At 40.7% G+C, this 13,908-nt stretch overlaps 1 protein-coding gene across 9 annotated transcripts in view; it reads left to right on the top strand.

The window, feature by feature from the left end:
- The window catches only part of LOC111250050 (sushi, von Willebrand factor type A, EGF and pentraxin domain-containing protein 1), a 79,925-nt gene that overhangs the window by 63,352 nt on the left and 2,665 nt on the right, over positions 1 to 13,908 (top strand). For 7 of the 9 annotated variants that reach the window (XM_086987300.1, XM_086987303.1, XM_086987301.1 and 4 more), the window contains 5 exons: positions 240 to 384; positions 3,449 to 4,158; positions 4,595 to 4,771; positions 8,435 to 8,614; positions 9,116 to 9,748. In XM_086987300.1, coding sequence (XP_086843426.1) covers positions 240 to 384; positions 3,449 to 4,158; positions 4,595 to 4,771; positions 8,435 to 8,614; positions 9,116 to 9,748 — 1,845 coding nt within the window. Of the gene's footprint in view, positions 1 to 239; positions 385 to 3,448; positions 4,159 to 4,594; positions 4,772 to 8,434; positions 8,615 to 9,115; positions 9,749 to 10,920; positions 11,003 to 12,944; positions 13,903 to 13,908 lie in introns of those variants that run through there. The other 2 variants (XM_086987305.1, XM_086987298.1) reach the window with 2 other exon arrangements.

A 13,908-nucleotide genomic window follows, 5' to 3' on the forward strand; every position in this document is an offset into this window, starting at 1 on the left:
TAGAAAAGCGTAGTGTACATGTATAATCTAGCCAAAGGTTTGGCAGGCTGCTTTATGTCGACTGATAGCCAACTCTTTCATCCTGATACCTATTCTATCGTTGGGTCATTTTTGACATGTTCTACTACTTGGACTATTGTTAGTGTTTTTATGATGAACGTATTTGCGACAACAAGTGAACCTAATAGGGTAAATGTCGGTCATGCTGCTAAACGTTTGTTCTTTAAATTTACTTTCAGTTCTTAACGTTGCTGCTGGTAAGGCCCCACTACAATCGTCTACTATGGGAGGTGGTATACCGCAAAAGGCTGTCGATGGCTCCACTTCCCCATACTTTAACCCCGATACCTGCTCTTTAACTGAAGCAGAATCAAGTCCCTGGTGGTAAGACAGTTATTCATTGTACTTTCTTTTGTAAACATGCGGCACGAGATTCGACTTTACGTTCACTGCAGACGACTGCCTCTAAATAGGTCGAATGATAGCGTTCCGCTGAGGGCTTCCAGGAGTGACTGGAGTTTATTGCCATTCTCATACAGATGTGTCTATTATCCGCTTAGTGATTTGTCATTGTATATTAACGGCACCGTAAGGCGGGTACCTAATTCTACATTAGAACGAAGTAAATATCAACGAAGGATAGCAATAGTAGAATTTAGATAGTAGCATCGCCGAAACAGCGGTCGAAACGCTATAGGCTGGCTTAATTAGATCAAATGTACATGAAATGTTATCAAATGAGGTACTAGCAAGTTATTCAACCATTGGATTACTGAGCTTTCCGAAAATTTTCTGTGGTATTATTGAGTGCTTCATTGATATGGCCGGATAACGGGCTTTTGCAGTAAGATGAATATCGCTTCGGGCTATGCGTCCGTTTGAGAATCTGCCAAATTAGTTGTTGGTGATTATCGCAAGTCACCTAGATAACAACAACAATCATATTTGTACTAATTGTATGTGTGGCACATTCCGCTCTTATCCTGCCGTTATTACATGCGCTTATAAGTACTGTGTGTGCACAAGCACACGTTATCTATATTTACGCATTTAGTATCTATACATCAAGCTCGCATGGAACGTTTCTGCATGATAGAATGTTTTGCGGCACGCCGTGAATCTGGAAGCGTTTGATCGCTTCGAAATTCGTCGATGTCGCCAGTCTAGATTACGGCGTGAAAATAATCCAGAAAAAACAAAGGAGAACAGAAGTTGCTGTGCTTCAAGCAAATGTCTCATTGATCTATCGATTATTGCAACAACGCCGCCGTCATCATTAGTCACCGTTTCTGACTTTTAACACTGAAGCCATACAAATTGATAACGACAGAACAAATGTAAAAGGAGAAATCGAGGAGAGACAGCGCGCCGTAGGAAGGCTGGGCGAGTCCATTAGTGTGATTGCCCCTCAATTGCCATGTACCAATCGCAGTGTACAGAACTTCTTGCTTTTCGTCGATTACAACGAGGGCTTCGGGCTACCGAGACATGTCTTTCAACTTTGGTCAAACAGATCCATGTTGATGGCACGTTTGGTCTTTGATCCGTTAATGATCCGCCAATAGCTATCGTGCGTCAAGTGATATTCGAAAGCGCAAACTCGTTAAATTTTCACTGAAGTAAACGATATATAAAAAATTGTAGCAGAATTTAATTTTAAGCTGATAGCAGCTTAAAATTCCGAGAACCTAAGGGCCTAAAACGACCATGAAGTGTAAAACGCAGAAAGTCTTAAAAACCCAACGGTTAAAGCTTATCTGGATGACCCAATCATTGATATTCCGCTCTTCAAAAAAGCCGTTAATTTTAATATAAAACAACAAGATGTATTATGAAAAGCTTTTAAGCCATTTTGATACATTTCCTAGCCCCTTAAAGTGACTAAAGCTTGTTTGCGTCCGAATATTTCCTTCTTTCCAAACATCTTTGTAGCAAAACCAGACGGGCAAACAAAAAATGTACAGCTTCAAACGCTGATAGTTATGGTACTGCACACAATGATATGTGTGCAGGTCTTTAATGAAACACGCGCGTATTACACTAGGGGGAAATGTGTTAGCTGGAGGCGAAATATGTCGTATTAATACTACAACAAGTACGAGGCAGCAAGATGGCGACGATTCAAACCTATTTGCTGTTATGGCGTTGCGGGTATTCCAAACCCGACCTCAGTCGCATTGAAGATGTGACATTTGCGTGATATAAAATATAAGCAGCCTACGCTTCGATAGGACGCAGGCTAAATGGGGGCGAGAAAAAGCATCAGAAAAGCGCACACAAAACAAGCGCGACATCAACCGGACGTAGGAAGGAGAAAGCAAGGCCAAACAGGCGTCCCTCTAATTGACAATCGGTCATAATTTCCATACGTCGTTATTTAACAGAAACACGCGAATTGCACGGGTTTTTTGGCTTTTGTGGGCCTCTCTGATCGACGTGGAACGCTAAACCAGCTGACATTCCTGTTCTCTTTAGTATACCCCTTCTCTTTATGGTTCTTTTCCCACTTGCACCGAGCTTTAATATACCATTAACACTTGTATCCAATAATTGTCCTATTCATTTACCAATTTCATACCTCGTGGTTTCCCCTGTTAGTGAAACGTTTAATGTGTTTTCCTGATATTCTTGGATAATTCGATGTTGGATATTTAATCATTGTCCTCAGATGGCGACCCCGCAGCAAGGAAGCCTCCAGGGTGGTCGTCGTCGCCTTCGCTCGCCTTTCATAGAAATTCCGCCCAACTTAATGAAGATCCCCTAACGCTCACACTGCGCACGGCGTTGCTGTTACCGCCCCACGGTTGTAGGCACTGCCAAGTAACATTATGGGATGACAAGGGCCGCGCAGGGCATTACGAGTTGATTGTAGGGAATCCTCGTGATAGCTTAGTATTTGTTTATCTTAGGAACAGGTTGTTGTGTAGGTTCAAATCTGGATATAGAAACACTGCATTTCGTGCTGGACGCCAGCCATGTGATAGAGTGCTTAATGATGATGCAGGACGTGAAGCTCGAAACATAGACGGGTTAATTATAAGGAAAGGAGATACCTGTATCTGTGTAACAATATGCCCAGCCAATTAAGGCGAACCATTACAACAACACACGGGGCAAATATAGTTACGTAGATCTACCACGACGACAGTGATTCAAAAAAGTCAATTTTAATGAGAGTTACAGAAACTGTTTAGATACGAAGGACTACACCCATTTTATCATATGGTAGCTGTTTCATCGATGTTTAGCGGTTCCTATAAGCGGGTGTGAGCTCAATCAAAGTTGACTGTCCTTATGTGCACGTTCATAAAAGTACACTGTACAAAATAGAACAAAAGTAATAATAATAGTAATTATTATTATTAGCGTTTCTATAACTAGTGCGAGCAGCGTTTGAATGCTCTTTTTTATTTACCTATTTTTTTTTGTTATTAATATTCACCTGCAGGTACGTTAATTTGTTGGAACCGTATGTCGTCCAACTTGTTCGTATCGATTTTGGTCAGAGCTGTTGTGGTAAGCAGGGTCAAGCGACAATCGTCGTCCGTGTTGGCAACAACCGACCGGACCTCGGTGTGAATCCAATTTGTAACAAGTATACAGGTTTCATCGAAGAGGGGCGACCGTTGTTCCTGCCATGTACAACGGCCATGTCAGGCGCATTCGTCAGCGTGCACTTCCTGTCCAACCCTGAGCACCCGCTTTCGCTATGTGAGTTCTTTGTCTACACCGATCAGGCGTTGCCGATTGAAAGGTGCCCCTCGTTCCGTGACCAGCCCCTTGGCTCAGTGGCTACATATAACGGCAAATGCTACATATTTTACAACAACCAACAGCTGACGTTCGACGATGCCAATAACACCTGTGAGGAGCGGGGTGGATCGCTAGTTGATGAAACGTCGCCAGCCCTTCAGGGCTTCTTGTCCTGGGAGCTCTACCGCCGACATCGCAATGACCCTCGTGGCCAGTACTGGATGGGAGCTACGCGGGATCCGGATGATTTGAATAACTGGCGATGGTTGAATGGCGACAATATTACTGTATCGTTTTGGAATAGCCCCGGAGGTGATGAAAACTGCGCTAAGTTTGACGGAGCCAGGGGATGGCTGTGGAGCGATACGGACTGTGATAGAAAACTCAACTTTATCTGCCAACACCGTGAGTCTCTATATTTAACTTTAGACATGAATTATGTTCTGTCACCAACTGGAGGCCGGAACTGTGCGCCGATGTGTAGCCAGGAATCGGTTTCTCTACTATTTTTGTGTCCGGGAGCGATAATCCACGTTATTTTGTAACAGTCTTATATAGTGCGGACGGATCGATACGCGTTACTATTAATGAGGTCAAAATACACGATGATAAATACCTGAGGAAAACCGTATCGAACCCAGACTTCCTTTTGTCTTTTACAGCATTAACGCTGATTACGAACTTTGACGGATCTGCTGGTATTGTGACCGTTACCGTCATTACCACGACTGACCCTTAGTCTATTTAGTAATAATAGTATACTAATTTTCATTATCCTAAAGTCTGAATATGTTTATGGTCATCAAGGTGACAAAAACAATTTTATCTTATCTCTTAATAGGCCCCAAAATCTGCGGAAGACCAGAACGTCCCCCAAATTCGACAATATTAGCAACGAGCTTCGAAGTCGGTTCCGTCATTGAGTACAAATGTGATCTAGGGAATCTGCTTATCGGCCCGAATATACGAACCTGTCTTCCCACAGGATTCTTCTCAGAATACTCACCTCGGTGTAAATGTAAGTTTGTACTATTTTTAATATCTTATTACATTTGTTTACTTGATTCGATGAATGTTTATTACCCTTGATAAGATTGGTTTCAGGGTGTTTTTTTGCTTTTTTTTTTTTCTAGAAAAACCGAACCATATGTGACCAGCTATTCACTTAACTTAAAGGTGTTTTTCTTTTCATTAATATGGAGCGCTATCTGTAGCTACTCCCTTTACGGCTCAGGTGTCCTTTACTGCATATTATTAATGTATGCTCTGGCCTCACGCTCGCAGAACGAATACAGAATGACATGATACATGAAAGCATATTAATCCATTCGGAGTGGAATTAGATGAAGAGAGTTTAGGGATCTTAATTCACTCCAATTGGACTAGCAAATATCCGTGCGTAACTGACTGCAGCATAGTCCCCTTTCGGAACGATCATAGAGCCAAGGCAGATCAGACTTTACAGAATAGCTGTTCTAGTTGCAGGTTCACCAGACACTGGGGAACTTTTAGAGTCGACCAAGCGCTCTGAAAAATAATACTTAATAAAGGCGACCTTTATGCCAACACCATTCTGCTACTCGGCTGCAGTACAGTCAGAGCATTGTCCGAATGCATGAGAATTCTATTTGAGCTACTTATTATAGATGCATTATTAAGTACAATGCTTTCTTTTATTCATATTATGGCCTCGTTTTGAAAAGCCGCTGCTGACAGTTCGAATTAAGCGTTAACGGTTTAATATTGATGACAGAACCACTGAACGTAAGTGGGTATCGATGCTTAATCTATACGATGAGTTTCTCATTTTCAAAATCTTTATCACTGTCGTTGCATGCAGCTGGTACGTAAATGCATTGCGGAGTCTTCCGCGCAAGCCATACTGGCCTAAGAGTCCCTGGAAGCGACGTTCATTTTCCACTCCTCGATTGCGATCTAGGGATTTTCCAGATCTAGGAACCCCTGTTCCTAATAAAACCTAGCTGACTGACCAGAACTAGCCCTGTGTTAAGGTTCGTTCCAACTTCTCGATAGGAAAACTTGCTTATGGAAAGACCGATAGTCGGCCCTAGAACACTGAGCAAAAAGGCGTCAAGGCAGACTACTGGTAGGTGAGCTCGACAGGCTAGCTTAAACGTGACCCTATAGGGACCGAACTAGCCATTAAAAGCCTTAGACACAGGAAAGACCACGGTAATTTACCCCTCAGAGATATTGCCCAACCCCCAGGAATTTCGAGGAAATATATAGAGAAGAAAAGGCAGGGATCACATGATTAGCCAACTTCGTCCAGAAACTTTGATAGTGGATAAGAAGAGGATTTTTATCACTGTTCTGCTATATTTTTGGATTGAACTGCCTTTGTTCCTACCTGAGTTATCCTAAATGTAGATGTTCGCCTGATATCTACTGCATATTATAATAATTAGTGTTCCACTGGATTGCAAGCTGGGTACAGCGGATGGACGGCTAGACGACACTGGATGCGACGTGACATTAATATGACCATCCTTCTCTATTCTTTTGCCTTTGCTGTACCCAGGTGTCGTAAATAGTTCTGAAATACTACACTGCGGGTAATTATTGCTTTTGGAATTTCCCTTAAGCTTTACTTGCACATTTACCTAAACCCTATATAAAGATGGACCAGTGCATCCAATAAACGTAGAAGAATTCTTCGAAGATGGGTTGACGCAAGGAAAAGGTGGCCCGTCGACATCGTATAAGGGGAAAAAATAGTTTGTTTGGCATTTTGTTTCCTGTAAACATAGAGACTTGAGAATCCGCTAAAACCAAGTAATCCATGCTTGAATGAACGGGTTAGTAGCTTTAGGATAGGCTTCTATTGGCGTCAAGGTAGAAAAAAGGTTTTCCGCAATGGTGAAATCAAAACGCTGGTGTCATTTTTACTCTGTTCTTCTAACGCCTAATTCTCAAACTCTCATATATCAGTGTTACTTAAACGGCTGTTGCTTCGAAAAAGTTGGAAATAACACGATTGTGTTGTTTTGGTCCGGTTGTGTCGGCTGGCAGAGCGACGCCGTTGTCGGCAAGTCACGGTTATTTTAGAAGCAATGTCGAATCGATATGTCAATGGTACTATTGTACCTTCTACTCTGTCGGGAATTATTGATATTAATCTAACTTAAAGCTATACATTTATTTCTTTGCTAATCTTCTACAACATTTCTCAAGCGTCTGCTGTAAGTTAAGCGCAGATCAGGCCCGATGAGCTGCAGCAAAGGTCGAGCCATTAGGAAACAACGGTTCAACGGTAAGCAAAGGATTCTGAGTCTTTGAAGGTGCCTTTGCTTCGAAGGTTTATTCCATATAGTAATTACACCGAACGACTTGGAGGCTTACGAGTAAAGACAGGTAAAGACGACGTCAGAATAGATCGCGGAACAAAACAAGCGGAAGAAAGGTAGCTTAATCTGAGGAGCTATTACGATTAACAGAATTGCCTTCAATTTTGATCGTTTTATTTCCTTTTGTCTCTATTTAGCTGTTCATCGTTTTTACCCTGTTACCCGAGAGGCGGAGTGACTTTTCCATTCTTCTGTTGACTTATTTTTCTTAGTTGTAAATGGGAATGTTAACGCTATTCCGGCCCCTTCCACTGTCGGCTCGAGATTCGAGGGACTGTAAGCAAACACAGACATCGGATGGCCGTTGAGATGTGCGTTGTTGCAATCTGTTTTGAGCATCATTTACCTCTACTATATTCATTACGTTTTCTTCCTTCTTTCCCGAATTTTCTCTTTCCCGTAAACACCAGTTGTGTTTATTTATTCCTTTATAAAAGCTGAATCGTGGGGAAGTTATCGTGCACGGCCTGTCCCATTGCATAGGCACCTACGCAGTTAGAATCAGGATGGTCAATTACCGTAATCGTCCAACCGTAGTTAGCCCATTGTGGCCCATGTGCCTATTTAACCTGTCACATTCTGCCTGCTTTGAATTCTTTAGTGAAGCGAGGGATTAGGGAATCTCTGGCCCTTACGGTGCTGCTATGGCAGCGGCAGAAGTTGCGGCAGAAGCAGCTTGTTTCGTGGCGTGCCCTTCGGCAATCTAGACTGCACGTCCTTTGCAGGCTTTGAGTGGGGCTTCGGTATTGTTTAGAACATCGGTGGGTGAATTTATCGTTGACGGGGGCGTTCCCGAGGCGTTTATTATGTGTTGTCCCCTATACAACCTTCGCGTATCTTTACCTGTGTGGCTCTTTCCATCTCTCAATCGTTTGGTCTTCTCATTTGTTCAAGATGAATTTGCCTGGTTGCTCTTTACTACATCAGTTTGATCGGTTTTGTTTTATATTGCTGTCGCCTCAGAGCACTGCTCTACGCTCAATACCTCCGCCGTCAAGAGACCGACGCTCGTACAGTCGAACCGCAATCTGAATTGCCACATAGGAAAAGGTCACTAACGCTTAAGAATGAAACACTTGATCACTTGAGAAATGTAGTCCAATGCATAAGGGAGGTGTTCGCTCGATCGGATAAGGCTCTTCCTATAAATAATGTCATGATAAACGCACACAAAACTGTGAGCGCGTATATATATATATATGTATAGTCCTACGGCCGTATGTACCAGCTGCCCTGGCTTTAAAAATAATTGGCACTATTTGCTACATCTTTCTACTACGTTGCCATCGTTACCGGACTTGTTTGAATTGTAGATATCGACTGCGGACGCCCGGCGCCGACAGCGAACGGCCAACTCGAGCTCCTAAAAGGCACAACTCACTATCTTAGCACAGTGCAGTACTCGTGTAATGTCGGCTTTGTTCTCGTCGGAAGAGCTCAGTTGGTTTGCGACGTTGATGGCCGATGGAACGGACCCCCGGCACGCTGCGAACGTAAGCATATCAGCTGCCTTAAGTCAAAAAAATTTCCATGTATACATCATAAGTGTACATATATGTGCCAATGTTAAAATTCACTAGAAAATTTAGTTGCGGGAAAAATGCGGAGAGAGCGGATCCCAGATCTATTGAAAAACAAGATATCAATTTAATTTATTGAAGTGGTCTTGATAGTATGTACTACATTTATACATGAGTAAAGTATTACTGTGATTTAAATATGCGAATGGCGTAGAAAGCTCCCAATTTTTATCTATTGCCATTAGTCGATTACGAGTATAATTCGTCGGTAACTATCAGCGTCATCATAATGGTAATTCTGTTTAGTTCTAGTCAAGTTGAGAGGCTGTACAAGACTGCAAAATGATTATTATGAAACGAATCTATTATAATCAACTAGTAAAATTCGATTTAAATTTTACTAGCTTCGGTACGGCCTTCTGGTGGCCTTTTTCAATTTTACTATGTTTGATACTTGTTTTTTCTGGCCAATAGCAATCGTCTGCCAGGACCCACCTCACCTGAATAATGGCCGGTTCCAGCTGTCATCTCTTTCTCAAATCTATGGAACAACGGCAGACTATATCTGCGATCCTGGCTATGAACTCGAAGAAGGAACCGTATCACGTTTGCGGTGCGGCGCTGAAGGTTACTGGGAGGGTGGTGTTCATCCCCGATGCCTTCGTCGCATTGTTACATTTGCTCCAACTGAACCTCCAACGGAGCCGTCAACCGAAGAATCCACAACGGAGCCGACCACTGTCAAAATGCATCCTAATTTCGAGCCGTCAAACGGAATTTTCCACTCGACAGCGACGTTCAATCGTTTCACCCCACAATTTTCCCCCGGCTACCCCCACGGCTTGACGGATTATCCGATGTCAACCACGCTGACACCTACCAGTACGACTACAACCACAAAAGAACCTACACCTATTTATCAGCGACCAATACAGACAGCTCGACCCCGTCCACGTCCGCCATCTCTTTTGCCTAGCCACAGGAAGCCCTCCCTAGCCCGGGTACCTCAGAACAATGATCCTAGGGAAAATGAGATCCTCAGTGCTGAGGATTCACGGACAGTGCACGTTAGTTCCGCACCCCCGGCAGCAGCGCGCCTCAATATGGGTAAGCCAATGCAGATGCTGCCTTAGTACACGTACACACAAGGAGCCAAAGATGCGAATTAGGAAATAGTTATTTTTCTATTTTGACCCTTAACATGAATAATTTATGAAATCTATAATAGCAATTTAAAATTTTTCAAGACTTACTACTGCTCAAATTTTGAAGTTGCTAGATTGTAAGTAATTAAGTAATCATGCGTAGATACGATAGACGTATATATTTGTTTTTGTTAAAATAGGTAGCTTTCACCTTTAACAGTATATATATATAAGTGTGGCAATATTAATGGCGTCCAGCATTTTGGGCCATTAATGGGCAATACTAGCCTGGACATTTGAATTCGTCGGATGATGATTACGTGCAAACGTTCCGATGGGAAAATATAATGAGAACGTCACAGCTGCAAACAACCGTAGCCAAGCTTATAGGCTGACCTTTATTTATGCCCGACGATGTGGTAACACACACTTCGCAAGACCTTAGACACAATCATTTTCATCAGCCCCCTGATGTAGTGCCAGCTAATCTACAGTATTATATATTAATAGAGTAAAAGGCCAATTGATGTTCTACGACTCACATTAACGAGCAGTCTATTCTGTATATACAGTTTTATGCATTACGGTATAGCATCTTTAGGGGCAATTAAAAATAAAGCGAGTAGACACCGATCTGTAACCTTTAGTGCCAGCGGCAACAATTAACAGGACACGACAGGACACGCGTCAGATGCAAATAAGAAAGCAAGCTTGCCTGCTAATTATGCAAAAATGACAAAGAAGCAGTAAAAATTTCATACGATACTTCTGAGTTTGCTCCCTAACGCTGCCTACTTTGTTTTGTAGTCGGAAAATGAGCATGCATAGGACATAAGTTGTTTCAAGTTTCTTTGCCATCGTCATTGAAATTGCCAAAGGTATTATAAATTGTGAAACACACGTTCACGTTGAGATTTTTACTTAAGATAGCCTGTGCGTGTAAAAGTGATTTAATCAAAACTCAAATAAATAAGAACAGGGATGAGCTGTGCTTCTAATCGAAAAAAAAAAACGAAGCACAAACCAAAGCAGTTATAAAATCCTAATTAACTATGACAATATGTATTTTGCTGTCTAATTGAGAACTCGAACAAGACATTTTGCTATGTGCTTTTAATTATTCCGTGGTTCTAGGCGGTTTCATTGCGCTAGGAGTCTTTGGCGGATTCGTTGTTCTTTCAGCAATCATAACAATCATCGTCCTCGTAGTCAGGAGGTAAACGTTTCGTCTATTTATCTGTATAATCCTCAAAAGGAATGTTTGCAGTAGAAAAAGCTATAGGGTTTAAGCAACCTGAATAAATTTCTCATATAAAAATTTTTCTTATACGAAAACAAGTTATTACTGCTCAACGTTAGAACAAAACAAATGCATTTTTATTAGCAGGCCCGAAAGATTTGAGTTCAGGCCAAAGAACCAAATAAGTCGGACTTGTGTTTATGCGCTTCAGTTGTAACTATAATATATCTTTGATTTAGTCATCGTGTATTAAAAATATATATTTTTCTAGTTCTCTTTTTTGCATTATAGGAAAAGTTCCCTGCTGAAACAAAGCCAAATATAAAAATGCATTTGGATTGTTTCAGATAGATAAACCTATAAATCACTAAGCTAAGCAGATTAGTGTATGTAGTATTTATAATATATAGTATTTGTCTTATATGCAGGATTCCGACCCCCATCTGTTTAGGTTTTTCCCGCTTAATTGGATGAGTATGGCAATGGACGTTTAATAATTCAAAATATCTAAGCAAAATGATTTAATACTAATCCACAAAATCCGCTAAAATTGTCCTTATTGTCTCAATTTGCCAAGATAATAATAAATCATTAAGCTGCATGCGACAAATTGGAGTTAAAGATTTCCAAAAATTATCTATTTTTGGAAAATAATGAAATTAAAAATAACCGTTTTGTGCATAAAAATTCAGCCGTAATACTGAACTACGTAAACCACATGTATATATGGAAGCACATGTATATATTTATTATACATTGGCGTTGCAATGATAAGGTTTATCGCAATATTTAGTGTAATTTACTAAATATTCGCTCCAACTATGTCTTTGGAGAAATTAAACTGCCCGGTGATGTGCACCCTAAGCACATGTAATTTGTCAGAATGTAAAAATTTGCGATTGCTAAATAGTTCTCACATATGCGAATGTACAATGCTTGTTTTTTGGAAAATCTGACGACGGACTCAGGTAAGGAACCTTTCATCCCAGCCTCGTTTTTGACATCGAAAACGAGACGTCCTTATTTGTGTGTTTGGGCAATGGTTAAGGTATCCTGTTAGCGGGGCATAATCTAAGAGGTGGCTATACTTCAGCGCAATTGATATCCCTAGTTTGGTTTTTATTATGAGTTCTCGACAGTTGCTATAGGTCCTGCACCCATCGTCCATTTTTGGATTTTTGTAATCGTTTTATTATTTGTATCCATTATTGCTCTGTATATTTTCAGCTGATTAATGACCTTCATCTTGTTACCTTATTATTAAGATTATTAAGATCCGCGCTAGTACTGTCAGAATATGGGTAAGCTTTTTTCCTATACGAGATAATGCAGCATATGAAAAAATGAAGGGCAATTATGTGTGTGTGTGTGTGTGTGTATATATATATTTTTATAATTTAGACGCGTTTTCACGTGAGAAATCTCGAGTTTTCGCGTAAAGAAACTAATACTTTTTCTATCCTCTTGCTGTTTCTCTTACGCTTACATCATTTTCATGATCAAATATCTAGTTTCTTCCTCAACTTCAATCCTTTATGCAGTTATCTAAAAACATTTGAAAAATTCATCATTTATTCGCATGAGTCCGTCGTCGATTGCAGCTGTTTTCGTGCTTCGATGCGTCACTACATCTGTCGATATCTAGAATTTCAGTTTGAAATACGCTCATACTAACCCATTTTCACTTTCATCCCACACAACCCCAGATTAAACGCCCAACATATGGCTATGCAAATATACTTCTAATACTAACGAATTTGCTGTAAGGGAAAGCAGCAGCCGGCACTGTAGCCGTCTCTCATCTAAACGCTTTCCTGGCTCATTCCTTGTATGTCTGCTATGTATATAACTGTTTTGCGCTTCGAGCCATTTAAACTCTCCTATTATTCATCGACTCTAAAGCAGAGTTCTCTTTCAGTTGTAAATGATCGACATCATTGTCTTCCATCGATCCAGAAACTGGCCGTCGCTAACGGGACTTCACCGTACAACAAACCTCGAACAATTTTTTCGATAATAATTGCTCATAACGTGCAATTAAAGTGCAATTAAACCGGTACAAGAGTACTAATACTATAGCTAGGGTTCTTCATAGGGTGATAAAGGGAAGTAACTGCTGTATAAGGAAGCTCTTCCGTTGCGCTTTAGAATGCTTCTCCTCAACCATCGATTCTAGCCACCCACATGGGCGTGCAGCCTACCCAAACAAGCTCACCTGTTGTCAATTTCACCAAACGAAAATACTTAAATCATCGTCGTTGTCGCCACGATCATTAACAATTAAATTCATTCATTCATTCAATCATTGAACGCCTCACTAATTCTTTATATACATATATATCGTATACGCAAAATGAACCCCAGTAATTGCCCCTTAATATGCGTTCTTTCTATGCATCGGTTCTCTTTTATCAACAATATTTCACTATGATCATCATCATCATCACCATCATAATACTTTCGTCTATCTCGATGAATAGCTTGAGAATATATTGAATTAAGCCGTAGCTGATTAAAAATACTGTGATAACGGTCACGATGTATATGATGACATTCGATTTACGTATTGATAATTTTTTCTTACTTATATATAGATATTATTATGATGATTGAAGTACAAGATGAAGCGTTCTAAAATAGAAACACCAAATTCTATATTATACGACGAATACAACTAAGAACTTCATAGAGACAAGCTCTGTGCTTTTGAAAAGTAATACGCACGCATCAATCACGCTGTCAATAGGGCAATAAAACAACGGTAAGGTTTTAGCGGCAAGGATTGTTACAATGAGGTAAAAATTTATGGTGTAAGGAAAACCTCTGTATCACTACAATGCAGCTTCACAAAATATGTAAATATGAAGTTATTAATAATAAAA

Source organism: Varroa destructor, unplaced genomic scaffold (genome assembly GCF_002443255.2).
Source record: "Varroa destructor unplaced genomic scaffold, Vdes_3.0 BEIS01000004.1, whole genome shotgun sequence".
NCBI classification, from domain to species: domain Eukaryota; kingdom Metazoa; phylum Arthropoda; class Arachnida; order Mesostigmata; family Varroidae; genus Varroa; species Varroa destructor.